We start from the raw sequence: 27027 nt of genomic DNA, 5'->3' as shown, positions 1-27027 counted from the left end.
AATCTTCAATTTGCTACTTCTCTGTCATTTATGAGCCAATTGGGAGCTTTGAAACTTCTACACAGAATTTCAGTCGTGACCTTTGACCTTGACCTTTGACCTATATTGTACATTTTGCTACAAAATGCTACTCCTTCGCCATTTCTAACCCGATTTCGATTCCGTTTGCTTTATATGATGGCACTAGGTGAGGGCTTCAAAACTTCTACACAGAATTTTGACCTTTGACTTCTTTGACCTTTGACCTTGATTTTTGACCTATATTGTACATTTTGCTACAAAATGCTACTCCTTCGCCATTTCTAACCCGATTTCGATTCCGTTTGCTTTATGTGATGGCACTAGGTGAGGGCTTCAAAACCTCTACACAGAATTTTGACCCTTGCCTTCTTTGACCTTTGACCTTGATTTTTGACCTATATTGTACATTTTGCTACAAAATGCTACTCCTTCGCCATTTCTAACCCGATTTCGATTCTGTTTGCTTTATGTGATGGCACTAGGTGAGGGCTTCAAAACTTCTACACAGAATTTTGACCTTTGCCTTCTTTGACCTTTGACCTTGATTTTTGACCTATATTGTACATTTTGCTACAAAATGCTACTCCTTCGCCATTTCTAACCCGATTTCGATTCCGTTTGCTTTATGTGATGGCACTAGGTGAGGGCTTCAAAACTTCTACACAGAATTTTGACCTTTGCCTTCTTTCACCTTTGACCTTGATTTTTGACCTGTATTGTACATTGGCTACAAAATGCTACTCCTTCGCCATTTCTAACCCGATTTCGATTCCGTTTGCTTTATGTGATGGCACTAGGTGAGGGCTTCAAAACTTCTACACAGAATTTTGACCTTTGCCTTCTTTCACCTTTGACCTTGATTTTTGACCTGTATTGTACATTGGCTACAAAATGCTACTCCTTCGCCATTTCTAACCCGATTTCGATTCCGTTTGCTTTATGTGATGGCACTAGGTGAGGGCTTCAAAACTTCTACACAGAATTTTGACCTTTGCCTTCTTTGACCTTTGACCTTGATTTTTGACCTGTATTGTACATTGGCTATAAAATGCTACTCCTTCGCCATTTCTAACCCGATTTCGATTCCGTTTGCTTTATGTGATGGCACTAGGTGAGGGCTTCAAAACTTTTACACAGAAATTTGACCTTTGACTTCTTTGACCTTTGACCTTGATTTTTGACCTATATTGTACATTGGCTACAAAATGCTACTCCTTCGCCATTTCTAACCCGATTTCGATTCCGTTTGCTTTATGTGATGGCACTAGGTGAGGGCTTCAAAACTTCTACATAGAATTTTGACCTTTGACTTCTTTGACCTTTGACCTTGATCTTTTTACCTATATTGTACATTTTGCTACTAAATGCTACTTCCGGCGGGGACATATATTACGCACCGCGTAATTTCTACTTTTCCTTGTTTTTTTTTGCATCCCTGCCAATCTCCCCTAAATTGTATTGATGGTACAGTCCTCAATCTATACACACTATGCCATCTGTGCCCTACTGTGGAGTTTTGTAGTCCTGAGGCCCCAGATCAATGATTTTTAAGACTTTGAAAAACATTGTCAAAACCCTAAAGGGAATCAAAAATTTCCCTTTGGAACGAATTCCCCTTAAGATACCTTGTTTTCAAACGTATATTCCCCCTTTTATACTTATATCATGTATGTAATTATATATATATATATAAATATATAATATATAAGTAACAAAGCTGCAACAAAGTTCATGCTGTATTCACCAACGGTTTATTTCTTCACACAAATTTTCGAGCGTCTCGCCGCCCTTTCTCAAGTGTTGATACTTGAGAAAGGGCGGCGAGACGCTCGAAAATTTGTGTGAAGAAATAAACCGTTGGTGAATACAGCATGAACTTTGTTGCAGCTTTGTTACTTATCTTTTTATCTTGCCAACACGTGGACTACCTTATCAACATATATATATATATATATATATATATATATATATATATGTGTGTGTGTGTGTGTGTGTGTGTGTGTGTGTGTGTGTGTTTGTGTGTGTGCACGTGTGTGTATGTGTGTGTGAGTTGGTGTATGTATGTGTGTGTGTGTGTGTATTGTTGGCAGTAGTTTTTGTCTCTGGTATACTCTCAAACATATCATTTAAAAAGCAGGGCCAACCTATTTGAAATTCAGACAACCAGAGGAGCTGTCTTGGTTCAGTTGCTTATGACCACGGAATGTCAATCACAGTGTCTGTAGTGAGAGTTTTCTGGTAGCAGTGGTTGTCTACAAGCATTTATGCTTTCCTAAGCAGTCACGTAAACAAAAAAAAGGTCAAATCAAATCAAATCAATCAAATTAAAACCATGCAGTGAAAAGATGTCACGAGGTACAGAGGAGAGTGCTCCTTACTCTCATGCAAAAGGTCCGAGGGTCAAATCCCATGGAGTACTTGCACCTAGCGGAAGGCACTGTGTGAATACCCACTCGTGTGTCATTGAACTCACCAGGCTATGTTTTAACAGAACGTACCCTGGTCCGGGGAACAAAATTCCTCACCTCACACACGGGACTGGAAACCTCCTGGTAGGTTTCCATAACAACCTACCCGTGTCATGCATGCGCGAAGGGGTGTGGTTACAATCCATGCACGTGATCGGCGAGCGGAGTGTCATTCTGTTTGGACTGTTAGTGGCGCATGTGTGTTGAGTGTATCGAGGGAACATTACTGCGAGAGCATTTGAATTGAAGAGTTGTTGGGGTAATGTCGGGGTAGAATTTCTCAAAAGTTACATTTTGCAGGGACCGTTTTAACAGGCAGGTTAAAAAAACAAGCAAGCAAACAAACAAACAAACAGGAAACACTGCCCGGACGTTAAAGCTGTAACTCTGGTTTTAAAGGCCCTGCACTGGGCTTTATTGTACCAAGGAGGTTAAACCTTGATTGCACCAAAATCTAGGTGTACGTTGTGCATGTATACTTATGTCCGTGCTCAAGATGGGGCAATGGAAATGGCAGTGGCACAGCCCTCGGATACAGCCAAGTTAGCTCTGCCTCTGATATCATGCTATTATTAACAATGACATGAACCCATTAGTGACACAGCTGCGATTATACATCCCTTTTCCCTCAACTGCAAAAGCCCCTCTGCTATTACCCCCCCCCCCCCCTATTGCCAGTTCACGTTATTATGTACTACACTGACCTGGATTGCGCAATGGGCTACTGCGGACGCGAGACCTGTGACAACGCCATCTATACACTGTAAAAACATCGGTGTTAGATTTAACACCACGGGTGTTAAATCTAACACCGATCAAACTTCAATAAAGGACCACACCCACAGGTGTTAAAAATGCACTGTGATGGTGTTGAAAAGTGTTCACCTGACACTTCGTGGTGTTAATTTGACACTGTACCTGGTGTTATTTTGACACTGCACTGGTGTTAATTCTAAAATGACACCACATGGTGTTGATTTGATATTTGTTGGTATTAATATCAATGGTTTAACACCCGTCCAGCTTCAATAAGAGACCACACCAGCTGGTGTTACTTTGGTGTAAATTTATTTTCACATTTTTTCAAAAATCTAGTATTTTAATGTAAAATTCTTGATCGTCTTGTTTAAATTAAAAATCAACAAGAAGTGCAGTTACAAAGAAACTCTTCAAAAAACAGTTTAAAATTTGGAAATGACACCCGGAGGTGTTAATTTAACACCATAAATGAGCACCGAAAATTTAACACCAGCTCGGTGTTCACTATTTAACACCGGACTTTTTGCAGTGTAGAGTAACGGTGCGCACAGATTCGGCAATACGTTTCGAGACATGCATGGAGTATACATTACTACACTTTTGGAGAAACTCCGCTCCATTTTCAAGTTGACATCAATAGTATAGAGGGGAAATAAATGAAAGCAACGTCACTAGCTGCATTGCCATAATGGAATTGGAAAAAGCATGACATCAAGCTGTGGATATTTCACATTACTTTCACGTGTTTTCATGAAACGGTGCCGTTGATATCACAAGTGCATCGTGGTAATTGTGTCAGTTTTACGTATTAATGTGATGATTCTCTAAAAATGAAATGACATACATGCCAAAGTGTCAACAGACAGACAGATACTATAGACAGACAGACGTGTATACTTTTTATATGCAAACCACTGCTAGAGTTGTATGGTCATTATACTGTACATTATTGTCGCATTTCTTATTGTGACTTCGTGAAAGACATGATGACGTGAAAATCCAATAGCTCCACCCCCTTTGGCCAATTTCGTTTTAAAAAAAGAAAAGATTTATTTTATAATCTAATGTTGTTTGATTCAACTTCTTGAACGAGGGTAGGGTTTTCCCTCTTAACCCGTTGCCACTGGGATGCTAGTATAGAGTCTTAGAGAGAATAGGCCTGACCCTCTCCTTGTGAAGGGATTAAATTTAACAGAAAGGGTGCTTGGGCTGTTACTGTATTTCGTTATCTCTGTCATAGCGCATTAAAAAAATGAATATTGCTTTCACCCTTCATAAGGGAGAGTTTTCCATATTTCCAAAATACAATGGAATGAATGATAACACACAATTCACTTCATGTTGCTTTAATCGTTTATTTTCAAAGAGAAAAAAAATCCATGTACATTGTATCTCAAAACGAGGAAAAATAAGGACAGTAATACATGTACGCAAGTCTTGATGTGCAACGTGGAACATGTAAGGGGAAAAGAAAAAAAGGGTGAAAAGACAACAGTTATACGTTTCATAATATACGAACGTATATCTGATGGTAACTCATCATACACCGTGTACAAATAAAATAAATTATAAACAAGGCAAAAGAAAAATCAACAGCAACAAAACAAGAGCTAAAAATAAAAGAGGTACCATTTTTTAAAACTACTACATGTTCTATGCTCACATCAGAATCACCGACATTATTACGTAACAACGATACGTATATCTTTTAGTAATGCACATTATAATGACCTTCACTACCCTGTTTAAACTCAAATTAAAATGTGTACATTATCCATTGTCCGACAATCACAAAGCAATGCGTTATACGTAACTTGCACTGCTAAGAAAAAACAACAACACTTGTTTTGTGAGGTTTTCTGCTAATGTACGTCTCATAGAGAATCGACCGCGAATTCACGTTCATGTCGTCTGCGGGACGGAATGTAATTGCGCCCCCTCTTGACAGGATGTCTTCCTCCAAAATCGATCATTACTCGTATCATTCAACTAAACAGAGCAAGCCATTGATACGATATATTATACAAAATGTATTAGTATAGTAAATGTACAATTTAACGTTTTACATACACATAATGAAAATTACATCTAATGGTATTAACAATTTATTTCTGACACAGTCTCTAGATTATACAAATCAACAGACATAATGCATGCTATAACGCCTGCTTATTATCGTACGAACGTGACATGCATAAACTTTTCAGTGTAACTCTCCTCACATTCCCGCCGAAAAACAAATAAAATGATAATCAAACACACACACACACACACACGCACACACACACACACACAAACACACAAACAAACAAACAAACAAAAACAGGAGAGTCTTGAGGCTTTACATCTTTCACTCAAAACTACCAGTCACATTCTTCTGCTGGTCTTGGAACTGAAAAGTCTAAATAATGTCGACAACACTAATCCACACAGATTCTAACATGAAGGACAAATAGACTGTGTATGTGCATTATTTTGTGCATATCACTGGTATTATGATCTGTTATATCCTTGATTCAGATTATAAAATGACGTAACTACAGGAAGACTACGTATTTCGACATTGATACTGAATCCTGAGACGTCCTATTAGGATCATGGCACTTTTTTACGTTATTGTCTTGTGTCTATAACGCGAGACTATGAATATAGTTAATGCTGACTTTTAAGTATATACCATAAGGCAACAAGACGCGTTATACCGTTCTCTCCCTCTCTCTCCCTCTCTCTCTACCTATCTCTCTATCTCTATCTCTTTCACTCTCACTCTAAATTTTGGCAGTTCACGTTTATGCAAAATACACATTATTGTCAGGCAGTTGTAATAGGTGATAAGGGAATGTACACATAAATTGTACAACTACAGATGTCTCACAGTCATCATCGTCCTCATCGTTACCGACATCGATGTCATCACCGTTGTTGTCACATATCGCTACCGTACGAAAATTCTATGTTTAAAAAAAACCAACAACAACAACAACAACAACAACAACAACAACAACAACAACAACAACAACAACAACAACAACTCGACGTGTCAAATGAACCACGACGCTTCGGTGATAAACAGCGCGTACAGTGCATTCCGTTATAGATATATAAATCATAGTATAAAAGAGGAGTTCAATAATGTTATGTCTTTCTTGTTATACCTATAAATGTTGTTGGGGAACAACACACATAGTAAGATATTTGCCGACTGATGGATCATTCTGCTTAGAGTTTAGTACACCACATACGTTCAATAAGTAATGACAGCATGACTGTTAAAGAACACGTTTAAGAAATATGCTGTGGAATATAGCACCTGATGATGTTGCATACCTCTTACATTTGTTAAGAGAACACAATGATAAATGGTATTGTTTCTGTTCGACAAGGTCATATCATATACATTATGTCATGTATGTTTGTCCTGAAATTGCATGTGTACAGTATGTCCCAAAAAAAATTACAACACGGCCTTCCGCAATGATATCTTTAAAAATAGTGAATGAATCTTAATAAAAATTCAGGGTATGAGACTATAACTCATTGCCCACATCTTACAGAAAACCCCATTCGATTTGCTTCAGTGGTCAAAGAGAAATACGGAATTTTGTAGAGGATATCGGGAATCTCTTCTGTCCAAGTTCTGTCTATTGTTCACACACAAGATCATCGAAATGCTGAACTCGGAAGAATCCGATTCATGACATGCTTTACAACAATCCACATTTCTCTGTGACCGCTTAACCAAATTGAATGGGGTTTTCTGCAAAATAGAGCTAAGATGTTATACCTTAAGACTCTGAAGTAGCATGTACACAGGTTGATCATAATAGGTGTTATCAATTCGAAAATCTGATTGTAATTTTTGGGGCGACTTACTGCAGTATGTCCCCCCAAAAAATTACAATAAGATTTTCGCATTGATAATGCCCAATATGATTAAATTTTTCAAATGCTACTTCAGGGTCTGGAAATATAACATTTTAGCTCTATTTTGCAGAAATCCCCATTCGATTTGGTTAAGCGGTCACAGAGAAATGTGGATTGTTGTAAAGCATGTCATGAATCAGATTCTTCCGAGTTTAGCATTTCGATGATCTTGTGTGTGAACAATAGACAGAACTTGGACAGAAGAGATTCCCGACATCCTCTACAAAATTCCGTATTTCTCTTTGACCACTGAAGCAAATCGAATGGGATTTTCTGTAAGATGTGGGCAATGAGTTATAGTTTCATACTCTGAATTTGTATTTAGATTGATTCACTATTTTTAAAGATATCATTGCGGAGGGCCCCGTTGTAATTTTTTTGGGGACATACTGTATATAATTTTATATAGTATACGTGTGTATGTATGCATGCATTAAATTTGAGGACAGACAATACGAAACATACGGAACTTTTACCTTTGTGCAAATTAATCATCATGGAATGTTGCATGCCCTCACGAAAATGTGAGACAACTTGTACATTATTATCTTCATCGTCATCATATTAATATCAATAAAAGATGGAGAGAGATATATACAACAAATAGCAAAACAATCCTTCCCAGAGGTAAAATAGATCTATTCACAAGAAATGTACTGTTTTACTAACCAGCACATTGCGGTGTGCTGCATCTATGTAAGTCCTACCTATAATCCTATAGTAAACATATACTCATGTATTATACATTCTGATAAAGTCAATGAACTTTTTACAAACCAATACATAGCAATGAAAGTCTTCGCACAATACCGTCTAATAAGAATAGAGCACAGGGGAACCAAAAGGGAGATTGTGATCAATCCTCCACGAGTAGATTTAAAAAGATATCAAATAAAATATTACTTTCTCCATTTACTTATGATAACTATGCTAACATGTGCGTCTGAGCAATAGTACCGTGTAACTGGGGTGCAAGAAATAGTAAAACACTGACCAAAAAAATAAAAAATAAAAGTGCATAAAACCGCTATCGCACACACAATTCCATTGGCAAGACATACACGTAGCATCATATATCCTGTAGCTCAGTCAGCTTATTATGTCGCTGGTGGATTTATGCACTTTTATTGTCTTAAAAAAAAAGTGCTATGTACTGTAAGAAATGAACAATGTTGAACAAACAACCACACTTCCACACACTTCAAAATAAAACATTGTGCACACACTCCCATCCTATACAATCACCGTCACAGGTATCAGTCTACAAGAAATCTAATACAAAGAATTTTCCACAAGTGAACACCTCAGAGAAGTCTGTGTGATTTCAAGCACATCCACCAATGACGCAACCGTCTAGACTATTACGTTTAAATACCAACTATCAAATTTGCTGGGCGAGACATTTCACGACAGCTGATCTCAGAAATATCATGGTCTGCGTAAATGTTGCCTCCTTGTTCGAGTCAGGGTTTAACTTAAAAAAATAGTCATATGTTCAAAAAAAATGCCCTGAAAATGATGATCTTTACAAACATAGTATTGATACGGAAAGTTCAATGCGAGATTGATGTTAAATTGATGTCAGCTGAAGTTCCTCACTAATGACGGAAACATTGATCTTGTTTAGTGAGATGCCAAGAAACAATGAAGAGAAATTTGCATTGTCTTTCTATATGAGAAGATGCATAATGCGCGAAAGGCGACTCAGTACTCTAATACAGAAACACAGTATGGAGTACATTCATAATAGCTATAGAGCGCCATCCATTGTTAGAAATGTTCAAAATGCCAACCAGAACCACACAGACTGGACCGTCGAGACTTCTCTAGCGCATGACAAGTACCATCATGTCTATGAGTTCCTGTAAGTGTTCCTAATACGATAAATATTCCTTGGAGCGCTTATGCAAGTACAGACACAGCTGCCCTTCGATTACCTCTCCTCGGCACACACCAGCATCAGCTTCTGGAACCATCTGGTGACAAAGTCTGTAAAAAAAATACAAACGGAACGAAATCATCAAAAGAAGCTCAATCTCTGTCGACCAGCTACAATGCTCGAGAGTTAACTTTTACCTTCATCGGAATTTGTGTCAGGGGACGTGTGTGTATGCATGCTGCCAAAAGGTAGGGATCCGTATAAAGTAGAAGTTTCATGACGTGTGAAACGTATTATAAGTTAATATGTTTATGTCACTCTACTACATGTGTCACAAATTTCTATAAAAGTTTCTTTCATCATAAGAAAATATAGCAGTACAGTTTCTTGCCCCATCTTTTAAAGTTTCCACGTATTGCTTTTTGAAATCCTCTTTATACATGAATAACTAAATTTTGACATGGTTTACGTGATTCCAAATGGTTTGCTGTAACGAAAGTCCATTGTATAGTCACAGTATTTGTAGACTATAATAATTAATTATCAATTATATACCATTAATTGGAGGAGGAGTGATATTATCGTAAACGACAAAAGTAGTAGAAAATTTATAGCTGCAGCAACAGCAATGTTAATAGCAGAAAATAATGTTTATACAGTAAAAACCTCATTATAAAGAGGTTGGATAAAACGACCCCCTCTTGTAACAAGGTGATTTTGGAAGTTCCAACTGTAAATATTTCTCTGTTTGTTTATTCTCTTTTTTTTTGAATAATGATTTAGAGTGAGAAACCCGATATGATAAGGTAATTGCCGTACTTTTCAGGTCCTCGTCATAACGAAGTTTTCCTGTAAATTGCATAAAGGACTTGCGGAAACGTTGTTGTTGTTTTTAATTCAAGCTCGTCATTGTGTCTTACGCTTCAGAGAAAAGTAACGGTTAGGTGACCGCGGATACGGTCAGGTGACCGAGGATACAGTCAGGTGAGCGAGGATACGGTCAGGTGACCGAGGATAAGGTCAGGTGACCGCGGTATACTCACCGTTGGCCTTGAGCGCCCACAGAGGTTTGTTCTTGGGTCGCACGATGAAGAAGTAGACTGGGATGCCCGTGCACATGATGGCGATACCGATGACGGTGTCGAGTGGGGCAGCGATGGTTCCCATGACGAGCAGGAAGATGCAGGCGATGACGAAGATTATGGGGAGGAGGATGTTGACCTGTACGGCGATTTTGAGAGGAGAAAATCAAAAATGTGTAATGTAGAGTGCATCATACCCCCCCCCCTTTCTGTATACGTAGCCCCTTGCCTGAATGGATGTATTCAAGTATCCGTTCAAAACACTGTCTGTTAGCATGGTTTGTAATTAATATCTTCTTTTTTTTCACTATCTGTATAGCTATTGACAATTAAGGAAACTACATTTTACGTAATGGTAACAAATGATAATAACAATACTAATAATAATGACGATAATAATAATAATAATAATGATAATAATAATAATAATAATAATAATAATAATAATAATAATAATAATAATAATAAAGATGATGACTCAACGAGTGAGGTTTGTTATTTTTAAGGTCCGTTAATTCGAAAATGACATAAGCTCGTTATTTCGGAGGTTCGTTATTCTAAAACACACAAATTCCCATACCTAGATGTTCATTAATCCGAAAATGAAATAGGATTCGTTAATGCGAACGTTTGTGGTTTTACTCCGAAGGTTCGTAATTTCAAAAGTTCGTCAATTCGAAAATGAAATAGGGTTCGTTATTCCGAATGTTCGCTAGTACGAAAATGAACAAGATTCATTAATCCGAAAATTGAATAAGCTTCATTAAACCAAAAATGAAAGGAAGGTGAGTAGGCCTACTAACCAAAAAACAATTATGGAACCTTTGGAATAACGAAATTTATTTAATTTTGGATTAACGAACCTTCCGAATAACAAACCCTATTTCATTTTCAGATTAATGAATGAGCCTTCGGAACAACGAACGGTCGGAAAAACAAACTGTAAGTGACTTAAAGTAGCAGAAAAACGACGATTTCACATTTCAATTGCTATGGTGTGTGCAACTCACTAAATCTATAAAACATAATTATATAATGTGGTCAGTCAATAAAATTGGAGGACCTAAAAAGGTGTATATCACGTTTCAGTATACGTTGACTATTCTTATTTAAGGCAGATTTGAAATTGCCCCATTGTTCGGCAGTGAGACAGAGGTCCTCTGAATTGTCTTAGAATAGGCTGAGTTTGACCATGCAGACTAGTGGCGGGGCTGTGGTATAGTGGATAAGACTCCCCACTCCGAATCGGAAGGATGCAAGTTCGATTCCCGCCCAGTGCTTACAAGATGTTGGACAAGATGTCTTTACCCACCACGTCCCTCTTGACCCAGGTATATAAATGGGTACCTGACAACGCTAGGGTAATAATAATCGCACGGCCCTCTAGTAGAGCAGAGGCAAAAGTGAAGAGGCTACCCTGGATAAAGAAGACCTTATCAAAATCATCATTTCGGGGACCCTCCTGCAAAATTAGGGATCGTTGTTACTGTCAGAGGTAAACCTAATTTTCCCCGGCACACGACCTTTACCTTGTACGGTCTGGGTCTGTCTGGCTCCTTGTATCGTAGCCATATAAGACCTGCAACGGCGAGGGCGCTGCTGAACCACGTGACGAAATTAAAATAATTGATGAGTGTGAAGACGTCGCCGGCTAGCGAGTACAGGATGGTCAGTAGAGACTGGAAATAGATAAAAAATAAACAAAACAAGGGAAGGAGGCAAAATACCATGAAAATTTGATGAGATACTCGAGCAATTGACTCCTACATCATTTCAGGACATAATGTAAATCTCCAATGAAATTAATTCAGTCTGCCTTCTAAGGGCCAAATATGATTATGTTCTGAAGATTTGTCACGGTGATTTTAGGTAAAAAACACGAACAGTTTTGTCATTAACATCTACTACCAAGTTGGCCTTCATACCATCATATAGATAAAAACAACAACTGTGACGAACTCGACCTGATGACGCCAAGATAACAATTGCCTGTTTGTCTTAATAATTGCTTCTCATGTCGTCTATCGTGCCCAATCTAATGTTTGATTTCCTTCTATTTGTAAATGACCGATGACTTTGGGTACTGTCAACAACAGCTGAACAGTGTGACAACAAGTCTTGAGTTAATATGAGCTCATCTGCGCAATAATTACGATCCCCTGAAGGCCCGACATTTTGGAGATCAAGTGATAGCGTTACTGCTAAAGAGTTTCCAGATAATATTATGGGAGGAACATATGAAATCGTCACTGATTATACTACGATAAGTCCATAAGACAGTACATGAAATCTGGAGGAGAAAAATACTGTTTTCTCCTCCATATCAAGTGTGCTATCCCCCCTCCCCCCCCCCCCCCCCCCAAATAGAGACAAGGCTGCCAATTATATTCATACGTCATAGTCAGGGAGGGCTGAAGAGCAACGAGGGAGATACTGGTTTGTTACGTGTACTTCAAAGGGCAAAAATAATCCCCCAAATCGGGGCCGCTTGTATGTTATCACGCCATGACAGGAAGAGATCTTATGTAAGAATTCAGAGAGTCCTCATGCAGACAGAAGGTGACTCAAATTGGCAACTCAGCAGGAATCGTTGATTGTGTTAAGATCCCCTGTCCCGTTATACAGACAGATTAGCAGCATTAACTCCTCTGCTACGAAACTCTAAAATTTCAGTAGATTTTGTAATGTGCACACCAGAGTACTCGTAGCCAATGAGTCAAATGATACAGAGATCACGTACTTATTTCATGACAATGGGTTACACGAATTGTAGGATATTGTACTGTGTCCTGTGTAGAAATCAAGATGACCTTCAAAATGAATAACCTTCAAGCTACCATGACTGAACTATGACTGCGTGCAAGTGATCATTGATTGTATGCATGAGACAATGGTACACTATATTACAGCAGCCCACAACAGATCCGTATATAGGACGTAACAACGTACTGTGAAGAGTAGTGACGGCACAGGCGTGTTGCGCTCGATATTGATCATGGATAGAAGGTTTGGAAGATGTTTCTCACGGGCTCCGACGAAGAATAATCTGGACCAAAAAAAAAATATTAGAATCATGAATAAGTTATTAGATATTTACATGTATATCAAAAGTGACTTCGAGCTTTGACACCCCTCAAACATGGCAAGTCAATAAATTCATCGAAACACGTATAAACTCGAATTAACTAAATATAGGTGGCCACTGGATGTTTAAAACAATGAAAATTAAACAGTCGAGAAATCCGTCCAGTGCCTTGTGTTCACGCAGCATGGATAAATCGTCAAATCAAATAGACTGCGTTGTATGAACTGGGAGACCTATCACATGTATTTGAAAAATTCTTTAATTCTACTTAAACGTAACAAGCTTCCTAAATGACATGTAAAAAAGAAAGGACATGGAAAGCTTGCCCTTTGGCTGGTAAAGTTTGATAGCCTTGTATCAAGATGTTTTAATTTGTTCCTGTCTATGTCTCTTTATCCATTCAACCATATATATATATATATATATATATATATATATATATATATATATATAATATGTGTGTGTGTGTGTGTGTGTGTGTGTGTGTGTGTGTGTATGTGTGTACACATACATACGTAGGTGTACGTGTGCGTGCGTGTGTGTGTGTGTGTGCTTGCCTTGCCCCGATATTATACGCATACAAACCTTGAGCATGTGAGCATGTTGCCGTTGGCGGAGCCGAATGTGGAGAGCGCCACTGCGACGGGCATGATCCAGGCAAAGCTTCCAAGCACTTTGGCGCCATACGTCTTGTGACGGCAATTAAGCACAGGTGAAAAGAAACAAAAACAAAAACAAAAACCGAATCAACAGTGCTGAATAGATAGATAGGTCATGACATCATAACATAGCGCGATGAGTATATGGTTCTTACATTACTCTCGCATATCTATTTACCTTTTTAATCTATCTTCCGACTCATTATTCTGTTGTTATTAGAAATGCAGTTTGACCCTTTTATCTGTGCCATTATGATACTTCGTCCATTGAGTGGTATCAATGCTTTTGTGTGTGTGTGTGTGTTTGTTTTATGAAAATATAGTGCTATCGTCTCTATCTATATCGAGGTCCTTATCTCGTAGTCCTGTATTCGGTTTTTAGCTATTCATTAGTCAGCGTATTCCCGTAAGTAGACAGTCAATACGCATACATGTTCTCATTTCTCATTTCCTGAAAAGCTTGCAATACACACACACAAAAAAAGGTCCATACCGTTTATTACAGTTGAAAATTTAGATAACACCAAAAATTGAACGGTTAACTCGTGATTACAAGAGCTGTCGAGCATTTTTTTTTCGCATACTCACCACAGCTACAGCATTGGAAGCCAGAAGTTCCTCGGGCGAGAGGGCAGCGAAATAGGCCAAGTTTGTCAGCACGTACACAATGGTGACGGTGAAGATAGTTATGTATATTGCACGTGGTAGATTTCTGGCGGATGAAAAAAGAGGCTCAAAGATCATTGTGTGTACATTACATTGTATCTTGTATCCATTTACACATCTAACATTTCTTAAAGGGATGGTACAGTTCCGGTTGAAATGGGGTTCAGCATTCCAACGATTTTAATGATTTTTGTTGTTGTTGTTGTTAGATAATAAGAAATCTTTTATGAAATATGAAAGAGCATATAATTCTGAGAGGAATTCAAAATCTAGTTGATGAAAAACGGTTTTGAAATGGCTGAGATATCGAAAATAAAGCGATGCTGATAAAAGTTTATAGATTATTAAGTTTTCATCATTATCAAAAGCACTCAATCACAACCACTCAAGCACTCAATCAAGATTTTGTTGTGCTTCCAAAATAATTCGTTGACAGAAATGGCAAGCATTCGTTAACATGACATAAAGACTGACTACATACCAGTAATTAGATTATTGTACTTTTGTATGTCGATGCTCTTACTTGTATGGATCTTTCAACTCCTCCACAACAATGTTCAGCGAGTACCTGCAAATATAAGAACGACATTTCTTGGTTGAATGACATTGGAGAGTCACAGAACGAACAGTAGATATCAAACATGCACGCGTTATCATCTGTTTAATTAGCCTATACAGAACGTGTTTGGCTCTTCTATATTATACTGTCTATAAACTCCACTAATTATTTGAAATGCTACAAAAATATAAAGAGGTTTCCAACTAATGTACCATTACTGCTTACGCACCCAGAAAATGTCATGCACAAAGGCAACATCAAATGTGGAAATCTTGTAGGGGTATAGTGGGTAGTCTTCTTATTGAGAGACAAGATGCTCATATGAATTATTGCTTCTCTTGTAACAGAGTGGGACCTCTGTGGTTATATTTTGCTGTCGCAGTGCAGTGGGAAACGCAATATCAATAATGATGAACATAATTAACGACATTCTGTCAGCACTTTCATCATTACATCGCTTTTTATGAAATTCTAGGGAAAATCAGCATCAATTTTAAGTTACTTCAAGTCAACAACGCCACCATAAGCTGAATGTTCAATGATCCATTGAAGTACATACGTGTATCGATAACTTATATGTTTGATGTTTTCATAATTCAACAAATACAAGAGAGAACAGTTTTATGAATTGTTGCTGTAAAGGCTTGCATAGAAAGATCACATGTCCGGGTAAATTTGAACCTGTCATGAGAAGGCAGATCACAGTAACCATGGCAACGGAGAAAAACTACTTTGATTACCATTACGGTATAGTAGCAGATTATATAAACCATAAAGACAAATCCTGTTGGCATAATTTCTCCTAGGTCTGTAGGTCCTGTCTTCGTAAACACACTCATTTCTAGTCTTCAATGACTTTTGATTGTACATATTTGATATTTGATAAAAATCAACAACAAAACAAACTAAAATATTGACATTTATGAAGAACAATGGAAGTTCAAGCAAACAGAATGTTGTTTTTTTTCAGACACCAAACAATAAGAGATCTTCCTTCATCTCACGAGCGATTACAATCATTAATGTATACGTGACACCATGTATCAAGATTAATTTGTGAGCACATTTACAACGATCAGCGATAGTCATAGACGATTACAATTTGCAGGAGCTCTGCGTTTATGTACGCCATTGTCATAAACCCTCCATAGGAATAGTAAATATGACGGGCAAATCATGTTGGTATAATCATTTCTCTCAACAGGTGACTCAGACTCAGAGGCATCAATACAGTTAAAAGTCTTCAAACTTCTTGTTACAATAACGCATTACACATTGATTATAACCTACAGGTTAGCTGTTGTTTCTGTATGTATATTTTCCACACGCAATCTGCACATAGTATTATGCGAAGAGAGCAATAATACAAAAGTTGCAGTGTCTGGTATATAAAGCTTTTTCTAACTGCTTGAATATTTCCTATTTTTACATTGTTTTGCTAGAACATTTCCTGTTCACGCACCTATTTTTGCTGCAAAAGCAAGTCACAAAATGACGCATATTAAAGATCGACACACAGACTGCTGTTGCCTTTTTTATTTGAAGCATTGATACGTTTTGAAACCTTGCTTACACAGATATAGTGAAATGAACGTTTTGTTCGTGACTTATCATGTCAGTTTTTTTTTTTTCTGGTTGAAAATGCATCTCGTCATTAATTCTCCTATCATAGATTCTTCAAGTGTCGTTGCTTTTGCTCTTTTTTTTAGTCGAGACTTTGAGTCATTATGAGAATTTCGTTCATCAACTGAATGTTTATCTTGAATATTTAATTTCTTTTGAGACAGGCATTGAAAGTAGCCGTGCATGACCCTAATCCATGATCACTCAGTTCGAAGTGTATTCTGCTTCCTGAAAAAAAAGCAACTTGCAACGTAAAAATCAGACAAACAGCACATTCGGCATTCGGCGAAAGTGAACCATAGTTAGTAGAATTATATGGCAAAGTGAAAATTATAGGGGGAAAAAACAATAACTTACCATCCAGCGTAAGAGAAGAGACCAGAGTAAAATGCCACGCCCAATCCTGAAAGATCCGTACCCTCGAAAGCGTTTTCAAAGTTCTGGGTGTTTCCTACCAGGGAAATAAAAATAGATAATGATAATAACTAAGGCTCTAAATATCAGTAGCAAAGTTTAATTTCAACGACATGGAAAGAGTTATAATAAAGCTCAGATTCAAAGTCCATTTTTACTGCGTAACGAGAATATAAAACTGTTTTAAAACATTATTCTTTTCAATTAAACTTTCCGTTTGTAAAATAGAAAATGGATTGCAACAATTACAAAAACAGAAGAGTCAGCCAAATGAGGATCAATTTTGCTATTTATGGGCTCCAATGAAACGTGGGTTTCTTTGGCTTGACATTAGACACAGACACATACACACACACAAAAAAAATAAAATGATGAGTAACTTTCAAAATGAAATGTGAGAATGAGGAGAATGTGAGTGGATTAAAGAAATGTAAACTTCATTATCAACCAAAAAAAGGCAATATTATTTAATTACCACGAACTTAGACACGCAACCTCAAACACACGACCACGCATCCGAGCAAATACATACACGAAATCAAGACGGGTTTAAGACAGGTAAAACCACTTCTGTTTTGCGTTTATTACTGACGAACACATGTTACAACCATGGAAACAAAACATCAAAATGAATTCTGAAATCGAACTAAATCATATTCTATGATAAAGGTTCTGAGAAGATGTGACAAGTAGGAAAATGAATAAACGAGAATCTTCATGAAAATAAAGCAATACTAATGTTTTTGTTTTATTGTTTATATCTTAGATCTTAGTCACATAATAAATGTCAGTTACTGACAACAGGAATAAAAAAAAACTTACATGTTCCACAGGTTGATCGTTATTGGCAGGCTCGGATTCTAATTTTTTTCTGATAGAGCAAGAACTTATGCATCTTCTGAATTCATCTGGATCCCTCGACAAAATGTATATATTAAATGATACAAACAAATGACTATCAAACATATACTTGTATATTCATATGCACACAATAGGCCTACATACTTTTGATAAAGCTGCTAGTTTTGACAAACATAATCCTATATTTGCCCGTATAGTCTGGCCCAGTAGTTTAGATGATGAAATCATTTTGACGCATAGTGGAGTCAGATGCCGCTCGTTCCCTTCCGGGTCAAGATGGTCATGCCATTCCGTAAAGTGCGGGTCGCATGATTCGAAAAAAAAAATAATGAGATGAGGACTTGTGTACAGACATACCTTTTCCAATTTCGACTAAACCCGAAATAATGATAATCAGAAGGGCGAGAATCTTGAAGAGGCCGAAAATGTCTTGTATCCACATCGACCAACGTACGCTGGCAACATTGATGAAGCAGACGAAGACTGCGAAAGTGAGATAATTTCAAAGCTTAGTTTTAGAGATAATCAATCACATGTTGGAGTCTGGATTACTGATAATCATCTCACCAATGTAGGGCACTATTGCTCGCATAATCTAATTGCGGAGGACTACCCTATTGTGTCATTGATAATGAAGTCGGAATTGCTGTTTTTTTTTCTCCAATGCAGACAGCCCAAGGCAGATGAAAGTCACACTTACGCTGCAGCTCCTCTTTTTCCTCTTTTCTTGAGTCAGTATTTATCAGTTACTTGTAAAATAACTGTTATGGTGTTTGCAATGTTTTTGTATAAATCAGGAAAATACATTACAACATTCCCAACGTAATATAACAATGAAAAAAAAGGACAGTTTCCCAATCTTTTAAGATCACGCGTGTCAATCTTTTGTTGAACTTGTACATTTATACATCAGAGTCCAAGACGAAACTTAGAACTCCCACTAAAAGTCTTGCGACTCTCATCTCTAATAGTTAACAAAAGCAACTAAAAGGGCTATGAAAGGACAGGAGACGGGTTTTGTGGAGGGGAATTCTTGGAGTTAACTTACTCAAGCAGCAGTCAGCGATGAGTATCGTAACAGTCCGTGGAGGAGGACAGTCAATGTAGGGGTACACCAGCTGCAGGCTGTAGTTGGCGAACGTCAGAGCGAGCACGGCAAACGAGCCAGGCTGTGCCATAATGGAAGCTATCCATATGATCATGAAGGCGAAGAAATCTCCGTAGACGACCTGGATGTAGGCGTAGGCTCCGCCCGAAGCCGGAATCATCGTGCCCAGCTCGGCGTAGCAGAGAGCGCCTAGGAGCGAGAACAAGCCGCAGAAGGCCCAGACGATGAGGGTGGCCCCGACGCTGCCCACGCCCGCCAACACTCCCTTCGGCGAGACAAAGATTCCAGATCCGATGATGATACCAATGTTGATTGCGACGCCATCGAGCAGCGTCAAGCGGCGCCTTAGTCGAACCTTATCTCGGTCATCGTCGTCGTCGTCATCCAGTTTCTTCTTCGACTTGTCGACATCCTCCTCCTCGACAAGATCAGTATCCTTCGTGACACTTCTCCGATGAGAAAGTTTCTGTCCAGTGTCATCGTCGTGATGGACGATAGAGCTTACGTCTTCATGGTCTTCCATGCTTGACTTCAGGCTGCTGTCTAAGAGTCAATTTCGTCGCGTGTGTGAACGTTGATCCCGGCGATCAATCTTGAATAACCTTTGGCCCGCAATCGCACGTCTTTATTCTACCTGTAATCAGTGCATTATCTTAGGTTACATCGTTTAAACGCAGAATTTGTGTCTATAGTCAGTTTGTGTGTGTGTGTGTGTGTGTGTGTGTGTGTGTGTGTGTGTGTAGGTAAAACGCGTAGAATGCCATAGGGCCTTGCAGCTGATAGTAATCAGGCCATCATAAAAAAGCTGATTAAGTTTGAAGAAGCTTGACAAAAGAAAGGTTGCACGATGATTCGGCATATAAAATACTCTGTCAGTAACCTGATGCGTGATAATGGTTAAACTTATAATCTCATTTCAGTGCGCGTCAAATACTTCAAGATATTGACGTTGTTAACAATCCCGTGTATAGAATGAGATCATCATAAAGTGGTCCTCGTCAAGTAATCTGAAGAAAAATAGTGGGAAATTATTATGAAATATATCACACTTATATAGATATTAATTTGGCCACATGAGCGATGTTGAGGGTATCGTAAATCGACAGAAGTCAACATGCCTCTGCATTGCACAAGCCCTTAAACTGAAACCTGTACTGAAATGTTTTGCCGGCTAGGTTACTATTCCAAAGGGTCTATCTGTCACGACGTTACAACGTAACGTTGATAGCCTGGTGTCATAAAGGCACGTTAGCTAACCGTTATACTTTGCCTTTGTTCAAGACCCTCTCGCAAGAATAGCGAGTACATGTGGAATAGGGTAGCGACAGGCAAAGGCAAGGCGTGGGGATCAGAGGCTGACGTAAACGCGCTCGGCTTCGGTTCGTTTCTCTAGCATTTGTTGGAGCTTAAAAACAGCTTGGTAAGTTGGGAGGGCCTTTGAGTATGATATCTGTTGCTCATAATAAGCAATATCTAGTCAAACATCTTGGTCTAGAAGAGTTGCCCTTGAGTATTCTAATGATTTCAGAGAATGACCAGCTCAGCATATTTTATAACTGTGGCAAACTTACACACAGCCATCTTGGTTATGCAAATTAGGGTCAAAGTTGGCATTTCAAAAGCTTTATTTGAAGGTGCAATATAGCCCATAAAATATCAAGGGCCATGATTTCTTTTGATTCACCTCGAACTCGAAATCCTCTGGCTAAATATAGTTATACTATCATGTAATTGACGACAACAGCATGCTCTTCTAAATGTACTACTTTGATTCCCAAGTTTATAAGATGACGATCATCAGCTTTCGACATTTTATCAGCTCCTGCGTTTAACCTAACTCGTCTCGATGACGACCTCAGATCTAGTGATATCTTAACCTCGCTTTAGTCAGAAAAAGCGATTTCATGGTATAGCGTATTTCCAATATTAAAGTCTACAGTTTGTCAACTTCAGTGCCTTTGTGATAAATCAGAAGGCATATTTCGCAGGCTCTCAGAGCTTGATTTCGTAATCTGCGGTGCAAATTAAGCAAATTGAAGGTGGTACTGATAGTCACTCAGTAGCTAGGTGATTTCGCCTGTCTCATTTAGACAATTAGAAGTACGTTTGTTTATTTGTCAGTTCTTTGGACTTTGCTTTGTCAGCGCTCGTAATTCATTGAGATCTATAGTATGCAACTAAATATAGATCTATGATGGTCTCTATATTGCATGGTCCAAATCACAATGTATTATGTCTCAACGTGCTTTTAAGGAGAGGAAACAATCTATGCGGGGTTAATCACCTTGGTGTTATGCTACAGGACAAAAAGCAGAAATTCACCAAAGAGTAGCTTTCTAACAGATTATTATGCATCGCTGTCCTTGCCGAAATATAGCGCATCGTTCACTTTTTTAGAGTTCACCAAAGGTATTTAAATAGTTTGCTTGAGAAATTTGGCTGAAATTATCTGCGCAAACAGTCTCGAAATGTTGAATTCCTTCCGGTTTCGTTGCAGGTAAAGCACAATCTGGAGTATTTCCCAAATAACTTTTTATTGTCTTGAATTCGGCCTACTTCCAGACGTACCCTAAAGATGGCGCTATTACTCCATCGGTGTCGGAGCAACGTTGACATGAAGTAGCTCCAGAGAGTGGTGTAGTGAAAGCTGGAAATGTGACAAAACTTCGCTATGAGTACAACTGAGGAGAGTAGACAATCAATGGAACCATAATAGGAACATAACTGTATCTGATAAAACTAGATGAAGTGGAGAAACGACACGGTATTTTGCATGTTCTGAATCTATGGTAATAGAGAGGAGAGGAGCGGACACATTGACCTAAGTTAAGATTGACGAGTGTTTCTGCGAAATTCGAAGAATGAAATTCAATGATTCTTATGACCTAACTAAGTTGTTCACTTCTTGTGACGTAGTCATGCTCGTTTGTGTTTCTCGAATGCTACAATTCTATTGGATTTTGCGTTATCATAAACAGGAAAATCGAATACGTGTACTCTTGGATCAGAACCTCTCTTCATTGTTTGTGTGTGTGTATGTGTGTGTGTGTGTGTGTGTGTGTGTGTGTGTGTGTGTGTGTGTGTTTCCTTTGCTTTTTACACTCTTTATAACCTTGTTGAACACGGAAATGGATCAATGATAATGTATCGAATAGACCATGCTGCTGAGGGACATAATCAGTAGAACGTGAGGAAGGTACAGGAGCACTAGACGATAACTGTACGAGCATGCAATCATATGATACGTTGGTACGTCGAAACAAGTTATAAGAAATAATCATTTGAATGTTAGAAAGACAACGGCTTTGATGCAGACGAACACCGTAGATGGCGCAGATCTTTACAAATTTGATGTGACGATCCGTTGGTGCAGATTACCCGTGTTCACTGCTGCGTTGCTTCGGATTGATCAGGACAACTTGTTAATAATTTAAAATGCTAATGAATTAAACATGTAGGTATGTAACCCATAAAGTCCCGAGAAATATTGCTACAGAATTGTCACCTGAAGGATGAAAAGCGAGAATATAAGGACAATCCTTGGACAGAAATGAACGATGAGATCAATCAAGAGGAGAATGATTAACAAGAATAGGAAGTTATAGATACCAGATGGATGCAAACCAAACAGATCCGACAAAGTTACCTTTACAAAGTAGAACGAGCCCCGAGATGATGATGATAAACAGTGCAGACAGTTTGGCCACGGTGAATATCGATTGCACGCTCGTCGCCCACTTCACGCTGCGACAGTTCACGTACATGACGGTGACTGTGGGACAAAAGGAGAGAAAAGAAACATGTTCTTTATTGTTATTTTGATCTCGTTGTCTTCAAATTGTTGCACACAATTTACATTCAGATGTAAAAGCTTATAGTTTTGTTGGTATTACGAACATGAATGTTTATGACTTAGACATCATTTTTTTTTCTTTTCGGTTGTTGTAGGTTCGTCTCAATGAGAAAATAGTTCCATAATTTGAGACCGTGACGATTCGACTGCTTTTACTTTCATCAGATTTAAATTGTCATTTTTAATAAAAGTACACATTCCTTCGACTTGTTACAGATATATTTTGATGTGTTATCATTCTCTTGCATGCCTTCTGACAGTGAAAGCGCTCTTACAATATGCTAAAAAAAACCCCACTTGTATATCCTTTACATCTTGCCCGAGGGACACAACGATTTGTCGTAGTTTTCTCGTCCAGCGATGACACACGGATTTTCCTAAAACTTTGAAAATGCATAACTTCTGAACGGATTGTCTAGTTTTTCTCAAACTTGTCGCTGATGTGGTCTACTAATATTTCTGTATTACCTGAATCGACACGTAGTGTTTTGGGCAAATTTTCCCGTCAAAGAAAAAGAAATCCCATAGCTGATGTGCGCACGCATTCAGGCCTCCTGCTAATGTTACCGCAGTATTCTTAGTTCTACCGCGTAAAAAAAAAAAAATCCTTCAAACGCATATGGTGAATACAATCGAATGCAATCTGCATGTGATTACTCGACAAGGGGTGTGTGTGTGGGGGGGGGGGGGAGTGGGGATGATAGGTGTCACCGTGATAACACACGAATAAAGTACTACCACATTTTAGCCCAATTGCAAGTATAGGGAAAAAAAACCTTGGGGAAACGAACGAGAACGTTTCCTGGAGTTCATAGCCCAAGGGCTCAGCTGGAGTTATCGTTATCACGCCCTCTATCGTCCTTTAATAATTGCAGATGGCACTGCTGAAAATATGGATCCCACCCTGAAAACATAGCACATTTTGTATTTTGGACGTGCGTGATTGTTTCTCAGGGGAACCGGTTTAGGGCGGCTCACTGCAGTGGACAATGAAGTATCATGTTCAAAGCCACACGAACAGATTTGGACAGTGTGAGGAAGTACTATGGACCTAGACTTACATCCGATTTGCGAACAATGTAAGAGGGTGGTCACTTTTTTGGATTGGACATCCTGGAGTTGCGCTATCATGCATTGTATACACTATTGTGGCATCTGCTGGGACAAACTAGAATCCAAGTTCACAAATCCTGCATTATAGCTTTTACATCTGCGCTGATATGTGATAAAAATATCGTTTATACTGACCTACGTAGGCCTACACCTTAACGCAGTTGGTCCTATCCATGTTGACTTATTTCTGTTTTCCCCGTCCTGTGCGGGACGTTTGAGCAGGGTGTTATCGATTAAGAAACAAGTTTTGTCCTCAACATTTTGTTCAGGTAAACTATAGGACCTACATTTCGCATCACAACCATCTGTCTTCAGTTCCGACATCATGTTTGCCATCAACGCAACCAATAAGATTGTATTATTATTTCTATCATTCTACCTGTGATCGGAATCATCACTACCATTATCTTTCCATTTTTCCCTTTAGTTTGACAGCTGAACTTCGCCCGAAATGAGCTATTTGCGTATGCATTGCACCTTAAAGAGATAATGACAGCATTATACTTCCCCAAATAGCAGTTAAATTACATATGGAGTCGAGGAGGTTTATTGACAAGTGTGATTGATGACAAGTTTTCGTGCCCCAGGTATAAAAGGCCAGCATACATTGTTGTAATCGCCCACTTCGACAAAAACAAAACAACACGAAAACCTGGATGGCGACTTTGAACTTGGCAGTCTCTCAGTGCTACTGCTATATCCCGAAGAAATGGACAATCACACTAAAACGTCGCAAAGTTCAAGTGCGTGTACTGTATCTGTGACACGCTGAGTGGCAACATGGTACTTGAAACACTTGACACAGATTACAAACATTTGAACACGAGGCTACGCACGTGTCATACAGCAGCAGGTTTTTGAAATATCGTCTCTTGTTAGAATGTTTGTGAACTCATTTTCACACCCGTTCATAATTCGGACAACCTCTAGTCGTAGAACCTCTCGGGGAAAAAAGAGAAGGTATTCACATTTATGAGACTCTGATCAATGGCCTATGCTACTGGAGGAGACGTTTCAACGACTGCCACGACTGATTAGTCTCAACAACTCATAATGGAAAAGTGGCTGCCCTATTTGGAATAGAGAAAATGGAAACAAATGGATATTTAACAATTGATTACGGGTAATATCAGGGAGATGGGAAGTAATATTGATGACATGTTCACATGTTTAAAAGTATGTGTGGCATGAAAATTAGTGATTTGACCGATGAACTTCGATCACTTACTTGATTAGACTTTTCCCTCAAATATTTGAGGTGACTTGCCAGTGTGTGTTCGAGGGTGTGTTTGTGTGTGTATGTGTGTGTCTGTGGGTGTCTATGTGTAGGCAAGTCAGTGAATTTAGCCGTGACCTTTGCCTCAGCTGTACCCTCAGTGCAGAGCCAAAAACATTCAAACTAAATAATTGACTCGAAAAGGAAGTTCTTAGCACTGATGGGAAATATTCAGAAGTTAAAGTACTTTCTCGAACAAAAAACAAGCAAACAAACCAAAGCTGCCAAGTCATCAAATTTCGTTATCTACAGCAGTCGTGAAACAAGCGCTGCCACTCTACCCATTACGCTTCTCCACTTATCCTATAAATACACAACGACAGAAACCCTACCAACTTGGCCTACTAGAGAAAAACATTGCTTCGTTAACCCAGTAAATGCCTACGTCTCACAACGTCATTAACTTTGTATTAGATATCAGTTCTTCCTTTACCAATTATGGGATTTACTCATGGTATAAGTTAATTATCCCCTCCTTGTTACATGCCGTTAAATAAAACTTCACATTTTCGTCGAAGCTCTATATCGATTTTCTATATTATCATATACAAGTGTATTTCATCGTGAGAAAGTTTACAGGCCCAAGATTTTAACGGTTTACATTCTTTCACAAAACAACATTGTTAGTCTCAGTCACGTGCAAATTAAATGATGACAAATTTTATCATCGCCTTAAAACTATATCACTGAAATAAAATGAAGTTATATTTCTCTTAAATGATTATTATCCAAATTACTCAAGGCGTTTGTGGTAGTGCAGAACTTGTACAACCGGTGTGCAACGCAGTGCGCTCTGGGAACATAATGTTCAAAGGTTGAGTTGATAACGACATATGATTATCTGCTCTAAACATGTCATAATTTCTTTACAAGTGACTACATGTCAATAGATAAGATGTTAACGAGTCAAATGATGCAGATGCGTCGCTATGTGCTAGAAATTCTCCGTACTGTATATCAGGACACGCATCTCGGTTGATTACTCATGATTACAGATTAAATTTGTTCAGCGTCGTTAATGTCGAGTCAAAGTGACGCAGAACACTGACACAGCGTTGAAGGGACTGCTAAGAATTTCCTTCAAACTGAAAGTTGCTTCTTTATTAAAGCAAAATGTTACTCCACGTTGAAGTTGATTGAGATATGTATAGTAAAATCATAACAAACACAATACTTATAATTCAGTGTTTGACATCTTTTCCACAGCGGTGGAATGGTTATTGTCTCATAACTAATGCAAATGAGATGATGACGTCATAATAATCTCACAAGGGGTTTAGTCTCCATGTGACTTGTAAGTGTGAAAATATGCAGCAATCAAAGTTGTTTTTGTCAGTTATTCATAGAAATTGAGTTAAAGAAAACACATTACATTCCTAGCATCTCATTACACCAGTGTTGAAAGGATTTGACAATCATCATGACATTGAAAGGGAATGGGTTGTAGACGCCAAATCTTCAATGTAGGAGAATTGTGAGGCGTCATCAACATCACTGAGTTCCATAATTTGGCTGAGACAAATATCCTTCCTGGAAACGTGTAAAACATAACTCTTGCATTCAACATATTTGCTGGTTTGAGGCTTTATAAGGTAAAGCAAAGAAGACAAAAGGATGATGCCATTACTCGTAAGGTACCCCTTGCACTATAACACACACACACACACACACACACAC

At 38.4% G+C, this 27027-nt stretch overlaps 1 protein-coding gene across 1 annotated transcript in view; it reads right to left on the bottom strand.

Annotated features, from left to right (window-relative positions):
• Positions 1 to 8733: 8733 nt before the first annotated feature.
• The window catches only part of LOC139741634 (Y+L amino acid transporter 2-like), a 44948-nt gene continuing 26654 nt past the window's right edge, over positions 8734 to 27027 (bottom strand). The window contains exons 2-10 of the mRNA XM_071652213.1: positions 22755 to 22880; positions 17083 to 17176; positions 15067 to 15111; positions 14466 to 14589; positions 13804 to 13907; positions 13083 to 13179; positions 11663 to 11812; positions 10095 to 10272; positions 8734 to 9161 (exon numbers count right to left, since the gene is read on the bottom strand). Coding sequence (XP_071508314.1) covers positions 9106 to 9161; positions 10095 to 10272; positions 11663 to 11812; positions 13083 to 13179; positions 13804 to 13907; positions 14466 to 14589; positions 15067 to 15111; positions 17083 to 17176; positions 22755 to 22880 — 974 coding nt within the window. The 3' untranslated portion in view covers positions 8734 to 9105. The remainder of the gene's footprint in view (positions 9162 to 10094; positions 10273 to 11662; positions 11813 to 13082; positions 13180 to 13803; positions 13908 to 14465; positions 14590 to 15066; positions 15112 to 17082; positions 17177 to 22754; positions 22881 to 27027) is intronic.

This window comes from Diadema antillarum, unplaced genomic scaffold (genome assembly GCF_040938485.1).
Source record: "Diadema antillarum isolate AM-2024a unplaced genomic scaffold, OU_Dant_1.0 seq00000941_RagTag, whole genome shotgun sequence".
NCBI lineage: Eukaryota > Metazoa > Echinodermata > Echinoidea > Diadematoida > Diadematidae > Diadema > Diadema antillarum.
Note: the sequence above shows the minus strand (reverse complement) of the source record. Positions and strands in the feature narration are given on the sequence as shown.